Genomic DNA, 24,768 nt, shown 5'->3' with positions numbered 1-24,768 from the left:
CAATATGCATGGTTTCAACTTCAGCCTTTCTCAACGGGGATTCTTTGAGAGAAAAAGCCCCAATAACCTAATTGTTTATAATGAATTAACTTCTCTAATGCATCTAGAATGGTGCTAGTTATGTTACTATCCTCAGAAGAATTGAGAAAATAGTTACCTCTAACTCTGAGAAAAAAGTCTACCCAAACCTGTGCCCTAGTGGAGCCATTACAGTTTACTTGTTTATACCTTTTCGTCACTTATTTTGAGGGTTTTTGTTAGAAGTAACAGCAGGAGACTTGTCCAGGCCTCTCGATGGCTTTCAGAGTTCACCGTGATGAAATAGGCAAGAGCCTCACTGCACACACTAGAAGAATCAGAGAAGGAGAGGCATATCACACAAAAGCTTAACAGCTCACATTCTACCAGAATGGAGGACTTCTGATTCTTGCAATGAGTATTTACTGAGCACCTGCTCATCTTGAACAAATCCCTGAGCCTGTTTCCTCCGCTGTAAAATGGGGATAAATAACTGTACCAAACTCAAGAGGCTGTTGTGAAGATTAAATAAAAGGAGTATGTTGAGCATTAGCCGAGCTCAGACCTGGCACATAGCTAGGGCTCAATCAGTGTTTGCTGCCCAAGCGCGTACTACCCAGGTACACATCGCCTTTCTCTTATCACACACAGTTGCTCATTCTTAGAAAAAATGCTAACGACTTCACATTTATGTATCTTCTTCAGAGAAATTTCATGAGACTACGTAGGAAATTCTCTTTTGGACTTGATTTAAGTTAAAGTGAGCTACTGGTGTCCCCTTTAATTCCTTTTCCAGTCTGTGACTTGTTGGTCATATATTCACAATGTAAGACAACTGAAAAGTTTATAAAGTTATAAAGGAGAAAAAATGCCCATAATTCCATCATCTTAAGGAACACATGACAATATTTTGGCATATTTCTTTCCACTTTTTTGTCTATGATTAAAAAAAATTATTGAAAATTTTAAGTATATATAGCTTTACATCCTGGGTTTCTGTTGTGGTGGTGTTGGTGAAACTTTGATTTTCATGTCAAGGAAAATCACTTTTTAAAAACTTCACTTGTAATGGCTGCATAATATAATTCTATCGTTAAGTTATACCATAACTTACTTACCCATTTCACAGTTGAGCTGTTTCACATATTTTCTCTTTATAAGTAAGTCTGCAATGAATATTCTGTGTAGGAATCCTGGCTCCTATTTCTAAGATATTTTCTTAAATAGATTCCAAAATAGTGGACTTACTGACTCAAAGAAAGAGACTGAACATTTTAAGGCTCCTGATGTACGATGCCATGTGACTTCCGGAAAGATCCTGTCACTGTACACTCCCCGCCAGCAGTGCCGGAAAGCGCATGTCCCATCACACAGATGCACAGGAACAGCATGCGCCTTACTGCTTTTCGATCTTAAAGGAGTAAAGGGAGGCCCAGACATAAGTATCTTGCTCGGATGCCCAAAAAGCTGGTGGCAAAGATAGACTTCAGTCTGGGGATCTCTCAAGGGCACCCCCTGTCTCTCCATTGCTGCATTTCTGCATAATCAAAGTAAGTACGCCCTGGTATCTGTGTGATCCTAATCCATTCCTCTTGAAAAGAAGGAATGATGGGATGTTAGAGCTGACAGTGCTCTGAAAAGAATGTAGCAAGGACTTCACTCCAGGCCTGCTGACTCTGAGCTTTCACTGCCCATGTTTCTGGACCTTTAGAAACTTAGGAATGAAAGAAATGAGGTCCCGCATTAAGAAGAGTGAAACAGGAAAGTCACCACACAGAAGGAAAGAACAAAAAGGAAAACAGTTTGAGAGGGCCTCGGTGTGCAGCTATTGTTCTCCGACCCTTTTCAATTCACAGTACTGTCGTGATGCATTTTGTGTATTACAGATAAGAAATTTAGTCAGAAACCAATTTTCTTACTTTAAAAGTCGCTGCTGTATTTCTTCCCAGGAATCCCTGCGGTTTTCATCGACATACATGCGAAACAGGATCCTTAAACAACAGGCCAGGCTGCTGGTTTCTTGTTTTAGAAGATTGGGTTTGGACTTGCCCTTAAAACCTAGAGATCAGATAGTCCATATCTAAGTTAATGCTGAGAAATCATATGGGAATCTAATCTAGTTATTTTAGGCACTACTGAAACATTGCGCATTCTTAACACAGCTCAACTGTGATAGCAAACAAAGGCAGTTATGACGGCTTATCCTCTGTACAAGATACTTTATTCCTCACTGCCCTAAACTGTTCTCCACTTAAGACTGTTCTCTGGCTGGTGAAGCCATTTGTTTCATCTTCTCAACTGTAATAGCTCAAGGTTTTTTTTCATAAAGCACATATAAGAATACGTTTTCTTAAACAAAGCATTACCAATCAATCACAGAGATGTGTAAACCACTCTCATAAGCAAACCTTATTATAGACATAAAACATCTAGATATTTTAAAGTTGTAGAGAAAAATGAGATTTTTAAATTGGGGGTTAAAATAGGCATTTGGGGATAAAATTAAAGTATTGGTAACAATACAAAAATTATATCAAGTATCACTTTTGTGCAAAGCTAAAAAAAAATGAGCCTCTCACCATCACCCCAGGATTTGTGTATTTATTTTTGGAGGTGGGGAAGAGAGAACCCCTAAAAGTCTCAGAAAATGTATGAATGCTTTCTGTTTCTCCTGGCCTATCATACTTATTATGTCATATTTAACTATACAATTTTAATCTAATGTAAAATTTATTGACTTGCTACATCAATTTAATTCTCTAACTTTCAATGTTTTCCTATCAAATATTTACTGAGAATCTCCCATGCCAGGCAACATTCCTGGTACTGGGATGAAATTTATCTAGCATCTCCTTTCTTTCTCCTTCAAGCATGAAAATATCTGGTAAGTTATTCCAGCTATGTTTACAATATCAGGGATCTCTCAAAGGCTTTCATGCTTTAGAATGATGACCAATGTGGCCTCCTGTCCTATCTACTGTGTGTCCTTACCTGCTCTCCACAGGACAGTCCGCTGCTCATAATTGGAGTTGAAGGTTTTTGAGAATGAATGGGACTCCTGCAAGCAGTCCAACAGTTTGAAGAGATGCTGGGAAGACATGCACTTATACATGCCCTGATCCTCCGTCTCTATGTGGATATCTGCATCCAGCGTGTCTTGCTAGAAAGGGGAGGATGGGAGAACCAAGTAAAGAAGATGGAGTGGTTGTCGACATTGTAATATCAGATAAAGACAGTCATAACTCTCTAAGAGTCATCCTCTGTATAAGATACACTTCATTCCTAGACACCCTGAACTATTTTCCTTTTAGACTCTGCTCATTGGCTAGTGAGAGAATATATTAAGCTTTTGAATGATGGTGGGCTTTGCTGGCCAGAGTTCCAGTTTTGTCTGCATTGCCTTCATTGCATAAACGGAAGTATGTATTTCTCCAATTATTTCACTACAGGATTGCAATGTCCTCTTTTTATTTCATAAAGAAATTGAAAAATGAGAAAATTAAACTGCAGTATATGTGAGAGAAGATGTAAGTTTCAAAACATACCCAATGAAAGACAGAAAATGTTAAGCAAAGCCCAAGCAGTGTCTTTAACTTCATCAGGTGATTAATGAACTTAATAAATTCAATAACTGTGTTTTTGAATGTGAAGAAAATAACTCATAAAAATATGTATGAAATGCTAGAAATTTTTATTGAACACGATGCCTAAAATGGGAGACATAATTAGGGATTTTATATTTCTTAAGCCCGCTAGGAATGGATTCCATCCTCCTTGTAAGCCAGAGGTTACAAAAGGACAAAAGGGGCAGTTTGCAATACTCTCCTAATTAATCTATAGATCCACCACAATCCCAAGGGCCTAATATCAAAATCCCAGCTGACTTGTTTGCAGAAACTGACAAGCTGATCCTAAAATTCATATGGAAATACAAGTGACACACAGTAGCCAAAATGATCTTGAAAAAAGAGTATCCTAGATCTTGCTTCTCAGCAATGTCATCAGTTTGGCTCAAATAAACTCTTATAAAAATTGGGGGGCGGGGGAGGGAAGCAGCACAAAGTTGGAAGACTCACATTTTCAAATTTCAAAACTTGACAAAGAGCCACAGTAATCAAGACAATGTAGAACTGGCATAAAGACAGATGTATAGATCAGTGGAACAGAACGGAGAGTCCAGAAACAAATCCTTATATTTATGGTCAAGTAATTTTCAACATGGGTACCACAACAATTTATTGGGGAAAAATAGTCCTTACAAGAAATTGTGCTGGGGCAACTGGATATCTATGTGCAAAAAAATGAAGGTAAACTCTGTCTCCCATCACAGAGAAAAATTAACTCAAAAATGGGTCAAAGACCTAAGTGGAAGAGCCAAAATTATAAAACTCTTAAGAAAAAACATAGGCCTAAATCTTTGTGACCTTGAATTAGGGAATGTTTTCTTAGACATAACACTAAAAGTACAAGTGACTAAAGAAAAACGGTAACTTGGACTTAATCAAAATCGAAAACTTATGTGCTTCAAAGGACACAATTAAGAAACTGAAAAGACATTGCACAGAACAGGAGAAAATAGTTGCAAACATATGTCTGATCAGGGCCTAATATCAAGAATATAGAAGGGGTCCCCCTAGTCCTGGCCATGTCTGGCTGTCCCACTCCAAAAGGTGACTGTTGCTTGCAGTGATGTGGCACACAGAACAAGGAACATCCAAGACACCTGATCCCAGAGCTTTACAAACAGTTTTAATATTTGGGCTGGGTCACTGGGACTGGTGGAGGAGTTAGCTTGAAGCATGGCAATGAAATCTACATTGCTCCTTCAGGAGGGCAAAAGGAACAACTCAGCCTGAAGACATGTCTGTTTGTGACATCAATGGACAGGACATAGCGGACCTGTGCCATGTGAGAATGGACAGGACATAGCAGACCTGTGCCAAGTGAGAATGGGGAAAAAAAGCCAGAGCACTCCTCTTTATATGAGTTACACAATGAGGAGCGGGCAGAGTGATTCATACCCACTCCAAAGCTGTTGTCATGGCCACCCTCCTCTTTCCAGGACAGTAGTTTAAGATTACACATCAAGAGATGATAAAAGGACTAAGGAGTTGTATCTCAGGAGGGTATTACAGATATGATAATATGTTGGTGGTACCCATTACTGAGGAGAAAGACCTCAAGGAACAAATGGCTCATGCAGTGAACCAATACCCAGACTCCTGTGAAGTACTGGTCAGACGTCAGAGCCTATGTCTGGGAGAAACGTGGGTGCAAGCTAAAACTCTATGTGAGTGTTGTGACTGTTTGACACTGCTGTATCAATGAAGAAAATGGCACTGGCTCTTTCAGAGCTTCCGGCTGGATAAAATGGAACTGTATAAGCCAAATGGAAGTTTATATAGAGAGACGAAGCTTACCTTAATTATTGAAACTTGACAATTTTTTAAAATAAATTGAAAATTTCCATGATGCTATTACTTGGTCACTAAATGATCACTCTGCATCTCTTCTGACACTGGATGATATTTGCTTAAACTCAGTGCAGTGGAATACAGATTTTATGACGTATTGATAAAAATCATTAAAAAAAAAGAATATATATAGAAACTCTTACAATTCAATGATAAAAAGATAAATAACCCAATTTAAAAGTGGACAAAGGATTTGAATAGATCTTTCTCCAAAGATACAGAAATGGCCAAGAAACACAAAAGATGCTCAATATCATCAGTCATTAGGGAAATGAAAATCAAAACCACAATGAGACACCACTTCACACCAATGGGATGACCAAAAAATTTTCTAAAAAGATAATAAACACCACTGGTGAGGAAGTGGAGAAACTGAAACCTTCATACACTATTGATGGGGATGTAAAAGAGTTCTGCTGCTTTGAGAATGGTCTGTCAATTCCTCAAAACGGTAAAACATAGTACCGTATGACCCACTCCGCAATTTCACTCTCGGATATACCCTCAAGAGAATTAAAAACATATGTCCAAATGAAAACTTGTGTACAAATGTTCATAGCAGAATTATTCATAACAGCCAGACAATGGAAACAATCCAAATGTCCATCAACTGATGAATGGATAAACAGAATGTGGGTGGGATAAGCCATACAATGGAATATTGATCAGTTTTTTATAGAATAATGAAGCACAGATACATGCTACAATATGGATGAACCTAGAAAACACTAAGTTAAAGGAGCCAGATGCCAAAGCTCACATATGATTCCATTAATATAAATTATCCACATTAGGCGAATCCATAGAGATCGAAAGTCAACTGGTTGTTGCCAAGGGCTGGAGTGAGACGGAATGGGAAGTGACTGCTGCTGTCTAGGGCACCCCCTTTCGCAGTGAAAAAATTTTCTGGAATTAGACAGTGGTGATGTTTGCACAACTTTGTGAATACACTAAATATTGAACACTTAAAAAACAAAGAAACAAAAAAAGACAGCCTTTGGGCTGGATTCGGCCCACAGATGTATTTTGTTCATCAGTAATTATTGCATTTAATAAACAGGTTATTTCCTATATGAAAAAAATCTTGATTCTGGCTCCTCTTGAAAAATGGGAAGACTGTCAAGACTAGACCCCCCGACAGCAACATGCCTTGGAGCTGGGAGCTCCTGCCACAGTCCCACCCAGCCTGCTGCACACTCACAGGACCTGCGAGTTCCCGAGGCACTTAAGTTTGCAATAAGGTACTGTCCATATTTTGGACACTCAATTCTCTGTCTCCAAGAATACCATGTACACGGAAGACTGCATATACAAAACAAAAAAGTCAACTTTCTTAGGGAAGACTGGTATCTTTATCCACATACATTTCCCTCTCATTTATGGCTAAATTATATACCAATTATAAGGAACAGTCCTTGTGATTAATAGCACTCAGGGGGGAGGCATCTGAGCAGTGGTATACTGGTAAGTTAACTCTCTGAGGAATAAAAAAAAAAAGAACTCCTGATTTTTAGTGTTTGCTGGTTTCTGTGGTATAAATACTCTCATCATGGTCAACTTCATGCTATCAATATGATGCTGAACACGCGGCTGGGAAGAGATGAGCATGATGGGCTCTTGCAAGCCAGTACAAGCTGGCTCCAGCAAACCACTGCACGTGAGCGACTTCCCGCAGACAAGGATGCCCTTCTCAAGCCTGCTCTTATTACCTGGGCAGCAACCATGTGCTCTGCATCTTCCTTTTTGCTCGTTGCAGGGTAGAACACGATGTTGTCAATGGTCTGTATCAATTCCAACTGGACCACACACTTGATGAGGAGGCTGGCAAACAGTTTCTGATCTACATTAGATGATAAAGATTAACCCTAATAATGATTCAGCCAGTAGTGGATAAATATTCGCTGGGCTCCTACCATGTGCCCAGCATAGTTCTTAATGCTGTGGCTGGCCAAAATGAATAAATTTGACAAAAATCCCTGTTCCCGTGGCAGAAAAAGACAATAAACAAGATATTTAAGTTTAAGTTAGAATATGTCATATGAGGAGGACATATGGTAGGAGTGGAGATAAGGTAGGGGTGGTGGCAGGGTGGGGTGCAAGTTTAAACAAGCTGGTCTCTCTGAAAATGTGACATTTGAGCAAGGACCTGAAGAAGGGGAGGAAGCAAGCTATGCAAGTCCCATAAACCCCAGCAAATTTGTCTGCCAACCGATGGGCCACTCCTCTAGATCAATTCTAGACTGTGTCCTAGCCACAGGTGGCCACGGGTTCCTGCAGTGGCCAGATTCTCCAAAAAGATCTGAATCTCAGTCTTGAGTGGTGGAGCTCATTTAACTTTTGGATCACTTTCTGTCTGCCCTGGAGGTAGTACTGCTTTCTCCATTTTCTACTTTTATAACCCTCAAGAGTCCTCTTCTACCTCTTTCAGTGATTAGCCACCTTTGACTAGTTACCAATTCTTCATGTGGAATTCTCCCTGTTCAAATTACTGGTGTGGTTTCTGCCAGTTGACCAGACTCTGACTAGTGTCACATGCATCTTTTCTTCTCAATCCCTGGACTCAGGGGCGGCCCATGTCAGGCACTTCAAAAGTGTTGGTTGATGTGACTATAGTAAAAGCAGAGATTTCTTATTCAACTTTTCGTTATAGAATCAGAATGTGGAAAACATTAAATGAAGCGTTTAGTGATGGCAAGCAAGGAGATTGGGTCATTTTCAAGTTTTTGAAAGCAGGTGTGAAATTATATGTGTATACAAAATCACCATGCAGAATTAGCTTTAATTAAAAAAGAATACAGTGGAGTTGCAATGCTATAACTTATGTCACTTCAATTACACCATCTTGGACCAAAAATTAAAAGAAGGAAAGAGTCTAAGGCTATGCCACCCTGAACACGCCCGATCCCGTCTGATCTCAGAAGTTAAGCAGGGTTGGGCCTCCTTAGTACTTGAATGGGAGACCACCTAGGAACATCAGGTGCTGTAGGCGTAAAAAAGAAAAAAAAAAGAAAAGAAAAGAAAAAGAAGGAAAGAAAACAATGCAAGTGGTAAGAGATTCTGCCTGCTGCTCCACTCGCTGAGCTTAAGCCCAGAAGGGAGGCTGAGATGGGAGACGGGGAGAAACAACGCGCTGTTGCTGCTGGATGGTGGGACTCTCAAGTCCCAGGCCTCTCTCACAAGACAGATGCTGTGCTACTGAGAATGGCTCTACAGGTGCCCCCTACACACGAGCCAACTTCTTTAACTGGAGCTGATGAGGAAACGGAGCTCATTATCTCACAGGACACTGGAAAACTAGAGAAACTGGCTGTGATGCAGTCACTGAGAAACCGTGCATCGGCCTCCAACATGGTGCCTTTTGAATGGATTTCAAAGGTGATTATGGTTTACGCCTTTGAAAGATACTGGTGACCATGCATGGCTTTGTCTAATGAGCTGCTTGAGAGGTTAACATCAATGTGAACACCAACAGCCTGGCATGTTGGCGAGAGGGTGGGCCTGCTATGATGAAAAACAATGGGGCACAGGGACTTTAAAAAGACCAGACTCACCAGGACATTTCTGATTTCTCAGCCAACAGTGTGTCTGAATCCCAACTCTAGTACATATTGTGAGCCATGTCATCAGTCTAAGTCCCAGTTCACTCAAATCTAAAACAGCACCTTCGTGAGTCACACTCATGAAGCATATTATACGGCGCCTGACTCACAGTGACAGATAAATCTATTTTTTTAAATGACAGATAGTAAAACATACCATAAGCAACATTAGGACACAAATGGGTACAAGTAATTTGAAACTCATATCCAGAAAAGGGATCTCTAACACATAAAAGTCTCCCCCAAAACCAAAAAAAAAAAAAAAAAAAAAAGAGCAACAATCAACATAAAATGAGCAAAGATTATGAAAACAAATGGCTCTTAAACACATGAAAAATGGCTGTTTCGCTCATAATTAGAAGGCTGCAAATTAAAACGACTCCAAATATACCAAATATTACCTAGGTGTTCCCAAAGATCATGTGAACAGGCACAACCTTAACGGGAAGCATTCTGGGAATTATCTGTCAAAATGGCTAATGCACTGATCTGTTAACCCAGCAATCAATCCTATTTCTGAAAATGTATTGTACAGATAAACGCACAAGTGACACATACATTAGGCGATTCGACGTAGTATTGATTGTAACAAAAATAATTGGGAATGATATCAATGTTCATTAGTAGAAACCCAATTAAGCAAATAACAGTACATCTACATCCTTGAATAATATCCAATAGTAAAAAAGAAAGCCCTTTAGGTACTGATTTTGAATGATTGCTAAGTACACTAAGTGAAAAAAGAATAATGCATAGTATTCTACAATTCACATACAAAGGAAAGAATTCATAAATAAATATAGATATATTTGTGTGGATATACGGATATGCATTTCTTGCATATGAACAAATGTCTCTAGAAAGATACATAAGAAACTGATGACTTGGCTGTCACAGGGAAGGGACTGGCAGACTGAGGCACAGGAGTGGAAGAAAGACTTATCACGTTTACCCTTTTGTATCTTCTGAATATCCGAATCACATAAATGTATTACCCATTTAAAATAAATAAAAATAAATGAAAACAATAAAAAAGTGGCCTTACTTGCATATGATCTACCTTTCCAGCTCTCATCGGTTGGGTTAGAAAGTTGGCTCTGGCCTCTCTCAGAGGCATTTTTATCTATGCTGCTTAAAGACTGGCGGTCTAGATCTACATCCTGAAAATAAACCAGAGAGAAATACAATGTTCACCACTCTTCATCCATGATTCAGGACCTGGGCAGAGAGCTTCCTGTTTTAACACTGGGCCCAACCTGAATTTAAGTGTCTTGCTCAGCTTGAAGTAAAATTATACTGCATGTTTAATGTGGCACTTCTCTGAGGCTGTACAGAAGAGATTATGAATGTCAATTATTTCTTTCCCTCCATTAAAACTTCACATTCTCTTATTCTAATTTAGAGGTCATTTCTTCATATACATGATTTAATAATGAGTGTGACCGATTTTCAATGAGATCAAGTTAAAAAATAAACTAGCGCAACAGATAGCTTTTTAAGTTGACAGCAGAAGACGGAGTTAAAAAGCAAAACATGTTTAAATAATGGGCTTCATTGTTAAGTTGTTATATCCCAAATGCCTTTGAAAACCTAATGGCCTTATAGTTATTTGAGAATAGAAGTGAGTATTACAAACCCCCTTGTAAACCAAAGGATTTTTAAGTGAGAGTTGAATGAAAACTTAGTGTGACTTCACACAAAAAATAAAAACTAATTTATTAGTGGAGAGGAGAACGCTCTTTATATAAGATAATTATACTACAGTGTTATTTATACCAGTGAAATACTAAAACTGACCTGTCCAACAAGGGAGAATTCACTAATTAAAATAATGTGCAGCCACTAAAAAGGCTGTTCTCAGAGAATATTGAAGAATATGGATAAATGCTCACAATATTAATACATTATGTGCCAAGTGAGCCCAAGTTTCAAACGTGTGAGTTACACGTTCACAGCCATATAAAGAAAAAACTAGAAATGTTTTCTGGTTTTTATTGAGTGAGGTGACTTACTTTCTTAACACTTTTCTGCACTTTCAAAAAATATGTTAATGAACATATATAGTTTTCAGATATTATAACTTTTTCTACTTACTTCCCATCAGGAAAGCACAAACTCTTTGGGCTGCTTAATTTTTTACTATAATATGAGATCAGAGAAAACAGAACCCAAAAAAAGAATGTCTTACTAAATGTTTTTCTGATGAATCTTCCTCCATTCCTACAGGCTTCCACGTCAGCAAACTTGAGGGAATGCAAGAGAAGAAAAATGACCAAAAAGGCAACCCAGAGTTTTAAGACATACACTGAACATAAAAATAAATAACAATAATCACATTAACACTTACACATGTGGGATGGTTGTTTTGAAAATATCCAACATACAATTGCACGTTTCATCCCAGACATCAGGACTGAATTTCTCTCCATTTGATATTACTAAGTTTTCTAAGCAATTCGTACCTGATCGAGCCAACTGCTCATTATCTGCAAAATAAAACAGCATCTATCATTAAACTTCAACTGCTGTTTTGATTCCAACCACATCATTGATACATCATATTGTGAGGTGGAGACTATGAACTGGTGGGTTTGTAGGCTTTCAATTAACGAAGCATTGCTACAGACAGTGTTAAAATTTTTAGCTTAAGTAGGCTATAAAGAGGTAAAATCGTTTATCATAGCTTTATTGCTAGGGATGGAAGGTTAACATTTTGCTACCTAATTAACTGGGTTCTTGTATGAGAAATGGTAAAAGAAGATAAAAAATATTAGAACAGTGTTTCTAAAACTTTAGTCACTTAAACACTACTTTTTAAACTTTTGCTATATTGGTATCGACTGTTTTATCATTTTTTTAAAAACTGTGTCACCTTTTGAAAAACTTAACTAAATTAAGCCTGGTCTTAAGATAAAACTATCTATGGGACCCAAGTCTAATGTGTTATGTGAGTATTTTTCCTAACATACTAAAATAAACACATAAGTACTCAAACAAAAATGTTCATTGATGAAGCTATTGATCTTGACATTCAGTACATTTAGAAACATTTTATTATAGAAAATTTGAAACATATAAAAGTAGAAAGCATATGTAATATACAAAGGTACACTATCTTTTAAAATATAACTATATCCTACTTTAAAGAATGCTTTATAAACTGACTTGGTTGGGAGACCGTTTTTATAGTCTTAAGGACTACATCAAGACAAATGATGCCTAGAGACACAAAGTACCTTGTTTGACACACCACTGCAACTGTGCAAATACATCAGAAAGAAGAACTTCATTCAAAGCTTCGTAAAACTGGGTAAATACATCACAAATAGCATAAAGTGCATGATTGCAAGTTGTTGTCATCCACTCAGATTTCTGGAAAACCAAGAAAAAATAAGCACGTTTAAAACCTACTCTCCCTGCAGTGAGATGGGCACTCACACACATCATTGACACACTGTTCTGGAAAGCCATTTGGCAGGATGTATCAACGGTCTTAAAAATGTTCGCATGTAATGATGCAGTTAACACTTTTAGGAATGAACCCTAAAGAAATAACCAAGGATTTGAGGGTGAAGGTTATGCTTATCACAGTGGTATTTATATACTATAAATGCAGATACAAACTGACGTCTAGTCTAGCAACGTGGTGATTAAACTGAATACATCCATACAAAATAACATTAAACAGTTCTTCAAAGTGTTACTTTAAAAAGTTTTAATGATTTGGAAAAAATGAATATGAGATTATGCTAAATATACTGTACATAAAAATTTTAATATTAAAAATGATGCTGAACACTTTTCCAAAGAAAATATAGAAATGGCCAACGGCTACATGACAAAGTACTCAAACTCAACATCATTAATCATTAGGAAAATGTAAATCAAAACCACAATGAGATAGCACCTTACGCCTGTTAGAATGGCTATCAACAAAAAAATGGTAAATGCTGGTGAGGATGTGGAGAAAAGGGAACACTTATGCACTGTTGGTGGGACAGTAAATTGGTATAACCACTATGGAAAACAGTTTAGAGGCTTCTCAAAAGATTAAAAATAGAACTACCACACGATCCAATGAATTCTACTTCTGGGTATACATCTGAAAGAAACAGAAATACTATGCTGAAGAAATATCCGCACCCCCATGTCGGTAGCATCATTATTTACAATAGCTAAGACATGGAAAAAACCTAAGTGTTCATCAACAGATGACTGGATTGGATAAAGAAAATGTGGATATATACACAACGAAATACTATTCAATCATAAAAAAGAAGGGACTCCTGCTACATGTGACAACATGATTGGACCCTATGCTAAGTGAAATAAGTCAGACAGAGAAAGGCAAATACTGAATGATGTCACCTTTACGTAGAATCTCTAAAAAAATCCAAAAAACCAAACTCACAATAAAAGAGATCAGGTTTATGGTTACCGGAGGTGGTAGGCGGGGAGGGGAGGAATTGGATGAAAGGGGTCAAAGAGTGCGGACTTCCGGTTACAAGACGAACAAGTACAGGGGATGTGAGGTACAGCATGGTGACTACAGTTAGCACTGTTGTATGGTGTATCTGAAAGTTGCTGAGAGAGCGAGTCCTAAAAGCTCTAATCACAAGGAAAAAAATTTTTTTCTGTTTTCCTTTATATCTATATGAGAACTTTGAGGATGTGAACTAAACTGACTGTGGTGATAATGTCACAATATGTGTAAGTCAAGTCATTACGTTGTATACCTTACACAGTGCAGTATGTCAGTCATAGTCAATAAAGCTGAAAAACTGCCATAACATAACCAAAAAAAAAAAAAAAAAAAAAAAAACACTGAGAGATTTATGCAACCTAAAAAAAGGGAGAGGGAGCTAAGCAAGATTCCAAAACTAGAAACCATAAGGAAAAACACTGATAGATTTGGTTACTTAAAAGTTAAAATATTCCAAAACAAAAAGGAAATGAGAATAACGAAGTGGGCAAAATCATCTGCAATTTATGTAAGTATATACTATATTATTTTTATATAAAAAAACCCCTCACAAATTAGTAAGAAAAAATGAATAACCCAACAGATGGGCTAAGAATATGAAAAGGCAATTCATAAAAGAAGTGTAAATGAACAGTGACGTGAAGGAAAATGTGCAACCTTAATAACGATTTAACTTTTTTAACCTGATACTTCAGCCTATCAAATTAATGATTAAATAAAATATGAAGAGCTGGAGTGGGTGTGGAGAAGCAGGAACTCTCACGAACTGCTGGCAGAACTGTGACGGGAGCTGTAAGGCGTTATTTAGAGGTCGACTTAGAAGTACTATCAAAGACCTTAGTGATATGCAAGCCTCGAATCTAACAGTCACCACTTGTCCTAAATAACAAAAGAAATAACAGTAAAAGTATACCTGCAAAAACGTGCCATTTCAGGGCTGTCTAAAGAAAGAAGAATTGGAAACAATTTTGCATGGACTATGGAACAGCTAGGAATGTTTTGAAGCACTTAAAAGCGCCGTAGAAAACAAGTTACAGTTGTAGAAAAACACTCACGTACTACTCTAAGCTAAAAAGGCAGTTTATGGCATGAGTCGTGTAATTCCATTTTTATAAGAAGAAAAAAGGTGTATCTCACACACACAGAAGCATGTGAAGGGGTTAACAGTGGTTACCTATGGAAGACGTGGAACTGTGGGTGTTCAAATTTTTCGTTCTTCTGTTTTCTGATTTGTTTTATAATGAAACAAAACTGTAATTACTTTAAAATAAGATTAGAAATCTATCTATGCTATGATCTCAACCATATTTAATTCAGTAAAAGACAGGGAAATTTGCCAAAACATTAACTTTAGTTTCTGAATAGTATAATGAATTTTCTGTACATTCCTAATATTCCATATAAAGCATATGCTACTTTTATACCAGGGGAAAGAAGAGAATAGTGTTCCTAAAAGAAGGTAAAAAAGTTACTCTCCCACCTAAAAATCTTGAGCTAGGATATCTTCTCCCTACCCCTCTACCTGTAGAGGAAAAATAACAAAGACAGCTGAAGGCATCAAATATCCTTTAAAAAACAACTGTTGACATCGTCTCCAACTGCACTTTCATTAAAAACCCTGGTAAAGGGACCAGAGTCACCCTCCTTTCTACTGACTTTTCAGAAGTTGATGTGAACCAAACAGATAAGAAGAACTTGCTGAACTGGCAGGTTTGATGCCTGAGGGCCAAGTGGGCAGAGCTTGGTGATTTATTTCTTCTCACTGGTCCCCAGAGAAGAGTGTGTCTTAGTAGTAGCTGAAACTGGTAGAGAGTGCCAGGAAGGATGTTTCCATTTTTAAAACACTCCGTAAGTGGTTCTGTCCTTCAGATTTCCTGCACATGACAATGCAACCCCAAGAGGCAGACAGAGGCCAGAGAGGCCTGTCTCCCATCTCGTCCAGGGCAGTCAGTGCTCTGGTCATCACCTACCTCCGACTGTTGCTCAGGGAGTTTCATATTGTCAAAAATCCTGAACACGATTCTGAACAGGTCCTGCCACCAGTGCTTTTCAAAGGTGTGGCCATAGCTCTTCATAATCTCGAACATGACTGTGAGTCCTCTGGAGGAAACAAAGCCAGGTGCAGAAGAGGGAACGGGGTGAGGGAAGAGAACAACAGAGGAGAGAGTGGGAGAGCATGGGCTCAGGTGAGCAGGTGACTGAGACACGTTCAGTGACGAAGGGGCACTGCCCTGGGACATGGTGGTTACCTTGTCCGCACATCTAGCTTGCATCTATTAATGATGCAGGAGAGCTCAAACAGGATGGGGAACCAGCCTCGGACCCAGACTCTGTCACCAGGAGCCACGTTCATGTCGTCGCTTGTGTATTCTTGTAGTACCTATAATGAAAGTCCCCTCTCAGATGCAGACTATGCAAATGAAAGGGAGGAACTGAAAGGGAACCAAAGCGAAGGGCCCCCTGCACATTTCCTCTCCCAGAAACATGAGCAAGGATCTGCAATGGCGGATCCCAAAGAGACAGAGACAAGCCTATCGCAAAGGCACAGCAGCAGTTTCCCTGTTGGGACCTATGGACCTTTGTGGGGTTTAGAATAAGTTGATGGGCCACATCACAAGAGCCCTGGGGGCAGGAAGTGTTACATTAAGAAGTGCACTAAAGGTCAAATGTGTTAACAAAATATCCAGGATGATTCAGTATCTTAGGCCTTCCTGAAATGTTACTATAATACATACTACTAAAAAGAGCAGGATCAGCTACTGCTTACTGAGTCCTTGCAATGGACTAGGAACTGTGATGGTGCTCTATGTGGGTTAATAATTCTCATAACAATCTTGTGAGGCAGGTAGAAATAATGGTCCCATTTTACAGGTAAGTCAACTGAGGCAACACGAGGTTAGGCAAGCTGCTCAAGGTCATGCAGCTAGGAGCTGGCAGTCTTTCCATTCTGGATGTGAAGCCTCATCTCCGGGACACTGAGCCCTCTGCTGTCTTGAAGTGGTATTGTCTGTTATAATGCCACTTCTTTATCAGCTCTGGTTATCTAAAATTAGGCAATTTCTCTGTGCTTCAGTTAACTGCACAATGGAGATAAAATTACCGATCTGATAGGACTGATGTGGGGATTAAATAAACCACACAGACATGTGACAAGTGCACGGTCAACAGTGGCTCTCATCATCACCACATCTTAATGCGCTGTTGCAGGGACCAGACACGTCATCTTAGGGGTTTACAATTTTGTAAAGAATGCTTAAAAAGACACCTGTATAGATTCTTATGGTTTCGTTGTGTTTGTTTCTACCTAATTTTACTGTTTTGAGACTGTCATTTAGAGCAGGCCTCTTTAAAAAGGTGAGACATAACAGAAAAACTCCTAACATTTTTGAGAGAAAACAAGATGACTTTCGAATGTGATTTCTCAGCCATGTCACAATGGCATACTGTCATTTCCTAAAAGGACGGTTTGTTTTTTCTCAAACAGAAAGGTGCTTCTTCAGTTTTGCCAAAATTCAAAGGTAACATATTATCTTCTACAAAACGATTGTAGGACACCATATAAAAGTTCAGTATGATAAAATAAATAATTTCATACATACGAAACACAGAAAAGGTATAACCCCTGCAACGGCAGCATTCTGAAATGACACCTGCTTTAGGGCAAACACATTTCTTTGCCAGGAGCGAGGGTTTTGGCCCCACGACTCCTTTCCCCTCACGGCCCGTGTGAGCGAGGAAAGGAAAACGGACCCGAGGCCTCTCCGAGACGTATTTCCCGCAGAAGCGGATGAGCCGGATCGCCTCCATGCTAGTGTCAGGGAAGGCGGCGTTGCAGGCAAACTCCGATAAGCACTTCACAGCATCTTGAAAGGAATCGATGGCTGCGGGGAAATGGTGCTGGAAAATAGTTGCTGGGGAGACAAAGGCACATTTATTTTTATAAGAACAGGATTTAGAATGGGGATTACACACGCACACATGCGCGCGCACACACATACTCTCCAGAGATGATTACTTTTGTGAAAATCTAAGAAAAGCATATCAGTATCTATAAAAGACAGCATTTCTTATTAAATTATTCAGGAATAAGTGCACTGAGTACGGTTTGGGCTGAACTGGTTCCTGAGCCTAAGCAATGATATAAAGGCCCAAATATTTCATTCAATAAACATTTGAATGCCAACTATGTGCAAAGCATGGCTTTGGGCCCTGGAGACAGAGAAGTGACCAATCACCATTGGATGCTCATGCTCCAATGCGCAAGACAGACAATAATCACCTAAATCAATATGTAATCTCAGGGCGGGTGAGTGCTGGGTGAGACCCAGAAGAGAGGCTGTTTAGGTGGATGGTCAGGGAAGGTCTTGGGAAGGCCTCGGGAAGATCCTGAGGAGTGTCCCTCTACTGAAACAAGACAATAGAGCATTGCATTGTTCACCCTCAGCTGGGAATGTGCGCCTTGGGTGACTTAAGTTCACTGCTCTGTGCGTGTGCATGTCCACAAATGACCACAAAAGTACCAGGGTTACTGATTTTGGATTTACACACAAATTTTAACAAGTACGTGAATTCACAAAAATGGAATCGACAAATAATGGGTGTTGACTGCTATTTCCTTCATAGGGCTGTTGTGCACATGTCAAGAACTAAGAATACCACCCAGCATATTATTATATCACAGTATAGGTAAAACGAGAAAGCCCCATTTGGGAGCAAAAGACAGAAAAGAAGTGGTCACTCTTTTAGACTTCCAGGTGGGACATTAAAAGGGAACAGAGCCACTTACTGACAATGTGGCCCGTGGTCTGGAAGGCCAGCTCCACGATGTTCCCATCATGATCTGAGGCTGCCTGGTGGAACACGGCAAAGATGTTCTTCCAGCCTGAGCGAATATTGGCCGCCTGGGAGTTCACCATCTGGGCAACACAGCGGATCACCATGTCCCGGATGGTCGGAGACCTGAGGAAGGAATGGGGTGGCCATGTCATCTGTACTTTGGACCGTGGGAAGGCATAAACACTGCTCATCACACAGAAGCAGCACTTAAAAAATATGTTTTTTTAAAGCACACAGTGATCCATATTCACTGTTAAAAAATCAGACACAACAGAAAGAAAAAAAAGACAATCACTGTGGCAGACAGTTAGTTGCCTACTCAGTAGACATCCTGCCACCTCCTTGATAATAGAATTCTAATTTCAACCAGGTAGCAACATGTCCAACCAAAGGAAACCTATCATGAACTGTGTAAGACACCATGGCAATCTTGTCTCATGTGCCAGGTCCTCAATTTCCCAGCCTCCTTTGCCCTAGAGGAGCTACATGACCTGCTCTGACTAATTAGATGTAAGAAAACATCCATGGATGGGAAGAGAGGTTCTGGGAAGGTTTTGCTTTTGTCTTAAAAGGAATACACACGGCAGGCTCTGCCCACTTTCCTCTTATTCTCATTCTGAACATGGCATACTGGCTGGAGCTAGAGCCTCTGTCCAACAATCACAAACAATAGGCTCAAGGATGAAAAGCAGCCCTGTGGAAGGCGAAAGGGATGAAAAGAACCTGGGTCCTTCATGACAATTAGGGCTACAGAACCAAAGTGGGGACTGCCTGCCTCTGACTTGTTAAGTAAACAATACAAAGCCTTGTGGCTTAAACCACTGCTGGTTTTTCTGGCCCAAAACATTAAGACTAATACACTCATAATTCTACCCAGAGATAACCATTCTTCAATTCTTAGTACATCTTCTCTTACGTTTTTGGGCAAGAATATACATGTAAACACATAAACATAGATGGGAGTATACATATATAATTTAAGATGCAATACTTTAAATTTAATTATTACAAAACAAAACCTGGAGACAGGAAAAACGGTCCATTTTCTTAAGCAGTTGCAAGTTTCAACACTGTGTTACCTGGACGTTTGTAACAAATTTGCACTATGTCTTGCAACCTATTAAGACATACACAATAATGGGAGTGAACTCTATTATCTTACAAATTCCAAGAAGCAAGGTTACACAAACCTACTGCTTCTATAGCATTAGCTTTGAAAGTCATTAGAGTGGCTTTGGGATTACAGACTTAACTTGCAAATTTCACCTGGTTTAAGATAACATTCATGTTTGTCTGCTGGATCCATACTAACTATTAATAGGAAAGGTCATTTAGAGAAGGCAAGGAGAAAGTTAAAACCAAGTTAAAAATTAGCTAAAGACCACAAAGTAAATATGCCACCTACAGATAATGGAGTACTGGTTACATTCCTAGGTGACTTTAATACCTAATAAAACTGAATTCATCATTTTCTCCCCATGAGGAAAAAGCAACTTATTGGCAAGAACTAAATATATTCATTAAAATGGTTTTCGTCTGATTGTTAAAAGTAATATAAGACGACAGTAAAAGTTTTGGAAAATGTAGAAAAAACATAATAAAAATATTTCTTTATACAATGGCATAGTATTTCACATGGAAACATATCTTTATTACTACACTGTCTGTACAATTCCATAACCTGCCCTTTTCACTAATTTATTAAACATTCCCCATGTTATAAACTTTGTGAACATTTTTAACCACTGCACAATATTCTATGCTGTAGCTATATCAACATTTACTTTAGCATTCGTGTGTATTTAGGTGGTTTCTGGTTGTTGTTTTTTTTTTAACAGTTTTGCATAAATCACAACATTTTGTTGTATTTCAAATTAACTTCTTAGGAGACAGTAATAGACGTACAGAATTCCTGGGTCAAAGAGCACAAAAATATTAAGGCTCTTGACTCATATTGCCAAAATGCTTTTGAGAATGTTACAGGTAGATACAGTTCCACCAATAGTTTCTGAGAGTGGCTGGCAATGTGTGATTCCAAACTTATTCTGCCCCTTTTCAAATGCTGGGTGAGCAGTAGCAAGGCAGGCGGCAAAGGCCCAGAGTTAGCAGATGAGGGATCCTGGTGCCATCAGTGCCACCAGCCAGACCGGCAGGCTCTTGAGCATGCTGCTTTGTCCCATGAGGCCTCGGACTCCTCAAGTACTCTCAATAGTGTTCCCAAAGGTAGGCGAGCGAGTATTTTTGTGCATATGCTAAAATCAGGAGTGACACCAGACTCTAAAATAGGCTTAATTTTGGTCTCTTAAAATAAGCAATAAAGTGAAGGATATAGAGAAACACGTCAAGAAGCCTTTCTTGCTGCCCGTTTTTTTTTTTTTTTGGTACCCCAAATGGCCCACATTGGCTTAAAGCCTTTGAGCTTATGAGCTTTCATTATTTTTTAAAACAATGACCCAGATTTGCAGTATATGGTTTAGGGATGGAACAGCTAATTCATCAGCACATGCTATAGGTTTTCTTTTCAAAATGTATGCAGAACCCAATTCCACAGTGCCTCACCACCATCTCTGCTCTCTCCTTGGTACAAACATGGACAACTACGAAGGCCGCCTAACTCATCCCACTGCTTCTTATTTTATATGGATAAATGCAGGATGATCTTTTAAAATATATCCGACCATTTCACTCCTGTGCTCAAAAGCCTCTAATGGCTTCTCTCACAGAGAGCAAGCAGAAGTGCCTATGAAGGCCAACAGTTCCCACATGACCTAGGCGTCCTGCTACCACCATTGAGTCTTCATCTCCTAGGACATTCTGGCCTTGTTTACTCTGCCCCAGCTACACTGGCCTCCTTGCTGCTCCGTAACTACGCCAAGCACAGCCTCCAAAAGGCTCCTGCTCTCCTGTCCCCCCTGCTGGTAACACTCTTCCCAAGCACATACAGCCACTCACGGCTTGTTTCTCATTTTGCTTAAGGGTCGCTTTATAAACACATCTCAGCTGACTGCCCCAGATAAAGGAGCCTCCACCTCTATCCCCTTACCTTGACTGACTGAGCATTTGTTTGTTTATCTATCCCACTGGAATATAAACAGGGCTTTACTTTTTAATTTTATGACGGAAAATTTCAAGCATGTGTAACAGTAGAGCAGACAGGGCAATGAACACCCAGATACCCATCACCCTGCTGCAGCCACAATCAAACCAAGGCCAGACAAAAACTGGGATTTTTGATTGTTCTTTATTGATGTATGCTTGGGCACCTAGAACCTGGCAGATGGCAAGCCTCAATAAATACAGACCAAGCGAATGAATGAAGAGGGTGACCGCTTCAGAGGGACAGTGGTCCTGACCTCTTTTACCACCTCCCTGGGGCAGAAATGTTGGGTCACGTAATCCCTGACTTTGTTGGAGGCTGCAGTGGCGCTTTCTCTGCATCGGCCTCAGCAAGGACATGTGACACATTTCTACTAGCTGCAGTGGTGTAATCTGTCCTATGAAAAAGGTTACACGCAGATCTTAGTACGACTTACTTAGACACAATACATGTGAATCACAGCCTGTTTGTTTTATTTGCTTCCACCAACAAGAGAGGAGAAAATTAATTGTGTAACTAGGGGTAGCAGGTCTTTTTAGGCTTCCAATGAGGAATCGGACCAAGGGTCTTTCAGAATGATGCACGTACCTGTTTTTCTTCATGATATGCTCAAAGGGCCTCAGAAAATCTTTCTGGAAACGGAAGTTGGCTAATTCTCCCTTCTCAAGAAACTTCATGGAGAGCTGTCTTAAGGAGTCAACGGCAAAGATAGCCACATCTTCATTAGGGTTACAGCCAACCTGAGCAGAAACAGGAAGTGAGGTGAAATAGGCTCCGTGCAATGATTGCGGATGTGGCGTTCTGAACCCCAAAAATAGACAGACTGCCTTCGAAACACGCTCTGGGAAAACACGCCTAAGGGCAGAAAAACATGGAATTTTGTGGCTATGACCTGTGTGACTTTGTTCTAAGTTTAATGATAAAAGATTGGTATTGCACGCTTAATTAAAAATGCTTTCAAAATGTGTTATTTAAAATTGTGGCAAAATACACATAAAATGTAACCGTCATAAGCATTTTTAAGTGCACAGTTCAGTAGTGTTAGGCAGTTACACCGCTATGCAACCAACCTGCAGAACTCTTTCTTCTTGCAAAACGGAAACTCTGTACCCATTAACCAACAACTCCCCATGCTACTTAATTTTATCCAAATATACACAAGAGATCCGAAGAGTTTAAAGTCTCAGTAAAGCCTCTTATACTTGCCTACATCTGTTACCTAAAGCAAATAATTATAAATGAATATCATCAGTCTCAAAAAATTTAGCAGAAGTATCGAGGCTTTTCAATTTCCTTAAAATTGTACTTGTCCCTGGGTTACCTACTTGTAGGGACTGGAGTTACGGGTGTACATTTGGTGTTTCTCAGACTTCTCCCTCAGGAAGAACCCTCCAAAGCAGAGCAAGGGAACGTTTCCCACCAGAACCCCTGCCAAGGGAGCTGGGCCATCATACAGGAGGCCTGCTCCAAGGGAGAAACTCCACTGACATGGGGTCTGATCCCAAAATGTTTTATTTTTAACAAAAGACATGCTGCAATACAACTTGTAATAAAAAAAGGGCAACAACAATTGGAAAATGGCTACATAATGGTATGCTTATATACATGGAATAACATTTGGCAGTTAAAAAGAAAAAATAAATCCAGCCTTAAAACAAAAAAGGAAATTCTGTCACATGACAGAATTAATATTGTAGGTAAGACAATATTACCTACATTTCTGTGAGCATCTACACATGTATGTATACAGAAAAATGTCTGGAAAGACATACGCCAAACTGATAAGAACAATTAGCTTTGGGGAGGGTCCTGTTGGGGGTGGTGATGGTCAATGATGTTTTTAGCTGTAACTGTTTTTAGGGTATTCACGTAATGTCTATGTACTTAGAAACTAATAAAAAAAAAAAATCCCCCTCCTAAAAATCCAGGAGGATTCGGGAATTCTTGCTTTGGGAGTACACACCATGTTCATTGTGCAGCTTTATACAACCCAAGATATGTGTCCTAGTTTTGAAGAGAAACATGTGACTGTTGCAATGACTCTGCTAGAATCCCGAGAACTAAGAGCAGCTGTACTCAGCCATCCATCCAGTTCCTGAAACCCATGAGATTGTGATGTGCTCCAGTTCCCACTGGGAAGCAGGACATCTGAAGTGGTGGAAAGAACGAAGGGCCCAGAGCGAACAACTGAGTTTCCCACGACTTTGTGCTTAATGGCACTGATTAGATGGAACGGACGTTTGTAATGAAGTTGACAACCATGAAATGTCTAATTATTATCTGCCAGCCTATGTCCCCAACTTGCCATGAGTGACCCACAAATAACTGAGAATTGGCATGTAAAGAGTCTTGACAACAGAATCACAGGTGGGAAAAGTAAATTATACAAAACTGATGTTCCCTCCTCCAAAAAGAAGTCCCACTGAACATGAAATCTAGACTTTGAAAAGTTGAGAAATGTTTACCAAAACACTTTTGGATAATCATTTCTGAGAGAAAAAAGAATTCCACAGCTGTTAGACTAAAGATCTGTGGAAGAAATGAGCAATGTTTGTTTGAGCTAAGCTGTCACCGGCTTGGATGAGAATATGATGTACAGTCATGGTAACAGTTCACATTATCTTTCTCAAGCAAGTTCACATCAATCGTGGCAACTGGTCCACTAAGAATCCATTTACCCAGAACAGTGGGAAAGATGGTTGCTGAGTGCGTTGATTACTTTAGATGAGCGTTACCATTCACTCAACCAACAGCTGCTCGGGCTCATCTGCAGGCTCTTGTGGCTGTGTCCTCACTGAGAGTTCGGATGAAAGGTCACCTCAAGAGAGGCCTGACATACTGTGCTGCCTGACCTTTTACCATCTGAAAATGTGGGTGAGCTCCATGAGGGCAGGGACCTCACCTATCCACTGCCTGGTACAAGGCACTCAGACAGTTTGTTAAACAGATGGTATGAGGTACCTTACATTGAGCTGATAAGAAAACAAAGTAAACAAAGAGCTTTGATTAGCTGATGTACCAAGTAAGAAGCAAGGCTACATGTGACAGCGCCTCACTTCGGTGAGGTCCTGGCACAGGCTAGCAGCTGCCATGGGAGCCAGCAGGGCACAACTCTTCCTAACCCGCATTCAGCGGCATCACGCTGCTAGCTTAAATCGGTCATGGTGGGGTACTTCCACCACAGAAACTGGCAGATGCGACTAATCATTGTAAGCATTCTATCCCAATTGTGGACTTCGTCTTTTTACGATTTTCTTCGAT

At 39.6% G+C, this 24,768-nt stretch overlaps 1 protein-coding gene and 2 pseudogenes across 2 annotated transcripts in view; 2 read left to right on the top strand and 1 right to left on the bottom strand.

The window, feature by feature from the left end:
• Positions 1-24,768, bottom strand: part of ARFGEF2 (ADP ribosylation factor guanine nucleotide exchange factor 2) — an 83,681-nt gene that overhangs the window by 3,988 nt on the left and 54,925 nt on the right. For both annotated transcript variants that reach the window (XM_025039705.1, XM_025039706.1), the window contains exons 26-38: positions 22,096-22,247; positions 18,361-18,533; positions 17,325-17,485; positions 15,824-15,954; positions 15,545-15,674; positions 12,328-12,463; positions 11,439-11,577; positions 11,280-11,334; positions 10,137-10,251; positions 7,202-7,332; positions 3,010-3,178; positions 1,938-2,076; positions 229-346 (exon numbers count right to left, since the gene is read on the bottom strand). In XM_025039705.1, the coding sequence (XP_024895473.1) occupies positions 229-346; positions 1,938-2,076; positions 3,010-3,178; positions 7,202-7,332; positions 10,137-10,251; positions 11,280-11,334; positions 11,439-11,577; positions 12,328-12,463; positions 15,545-15,674; positions 15,824-15,954; positions 17,325-17,485; positions 18,361-18,533; positions 22,096-22,247 (1,749 nt within the window). The remainder of the gene's footprint in view (positions 1-228; positions 347-1,937; positions 2,077-3,009; positions 3,179-7,201; positions 7,333-10,136; positions 10,252-11,279; positions 11,335-11,438; positions 11,578-12,327; positions 12,464-15,544; positions 15,675-15,823; positions 15,955-17,324; positions 17,486-18,360; positions 18,534-22,095; positions 22,248-24,768) is intronic.
• On the top strand, positions 4,140-5,402 carry LOC107196379 (annotated as a pseudogene).
• LOC112471119 lies at positions 8,363-8,481 on the top strand (annotated as a pseudogene).

The sequence above is a fragment of the Pteropus alecto genome, unplaced genomic scaffold, assembly GCF_000325575.1.
Source record: "Pteropus alecto unplaced genomic scaffold, ASM32557v1 scaffold45, whole genome shotgun sequence".
Lineage (NCBI taxonomy): Eukaryota > Metazoa > Chordata > Mammalia > Chiroptera > Pteropodidae > Pteropus > Pteropus alecto.
Note: the sequence above shows the minus strand (reverse complement) of the source record. Positions and strands in the feature narration are given on the sequence as shown.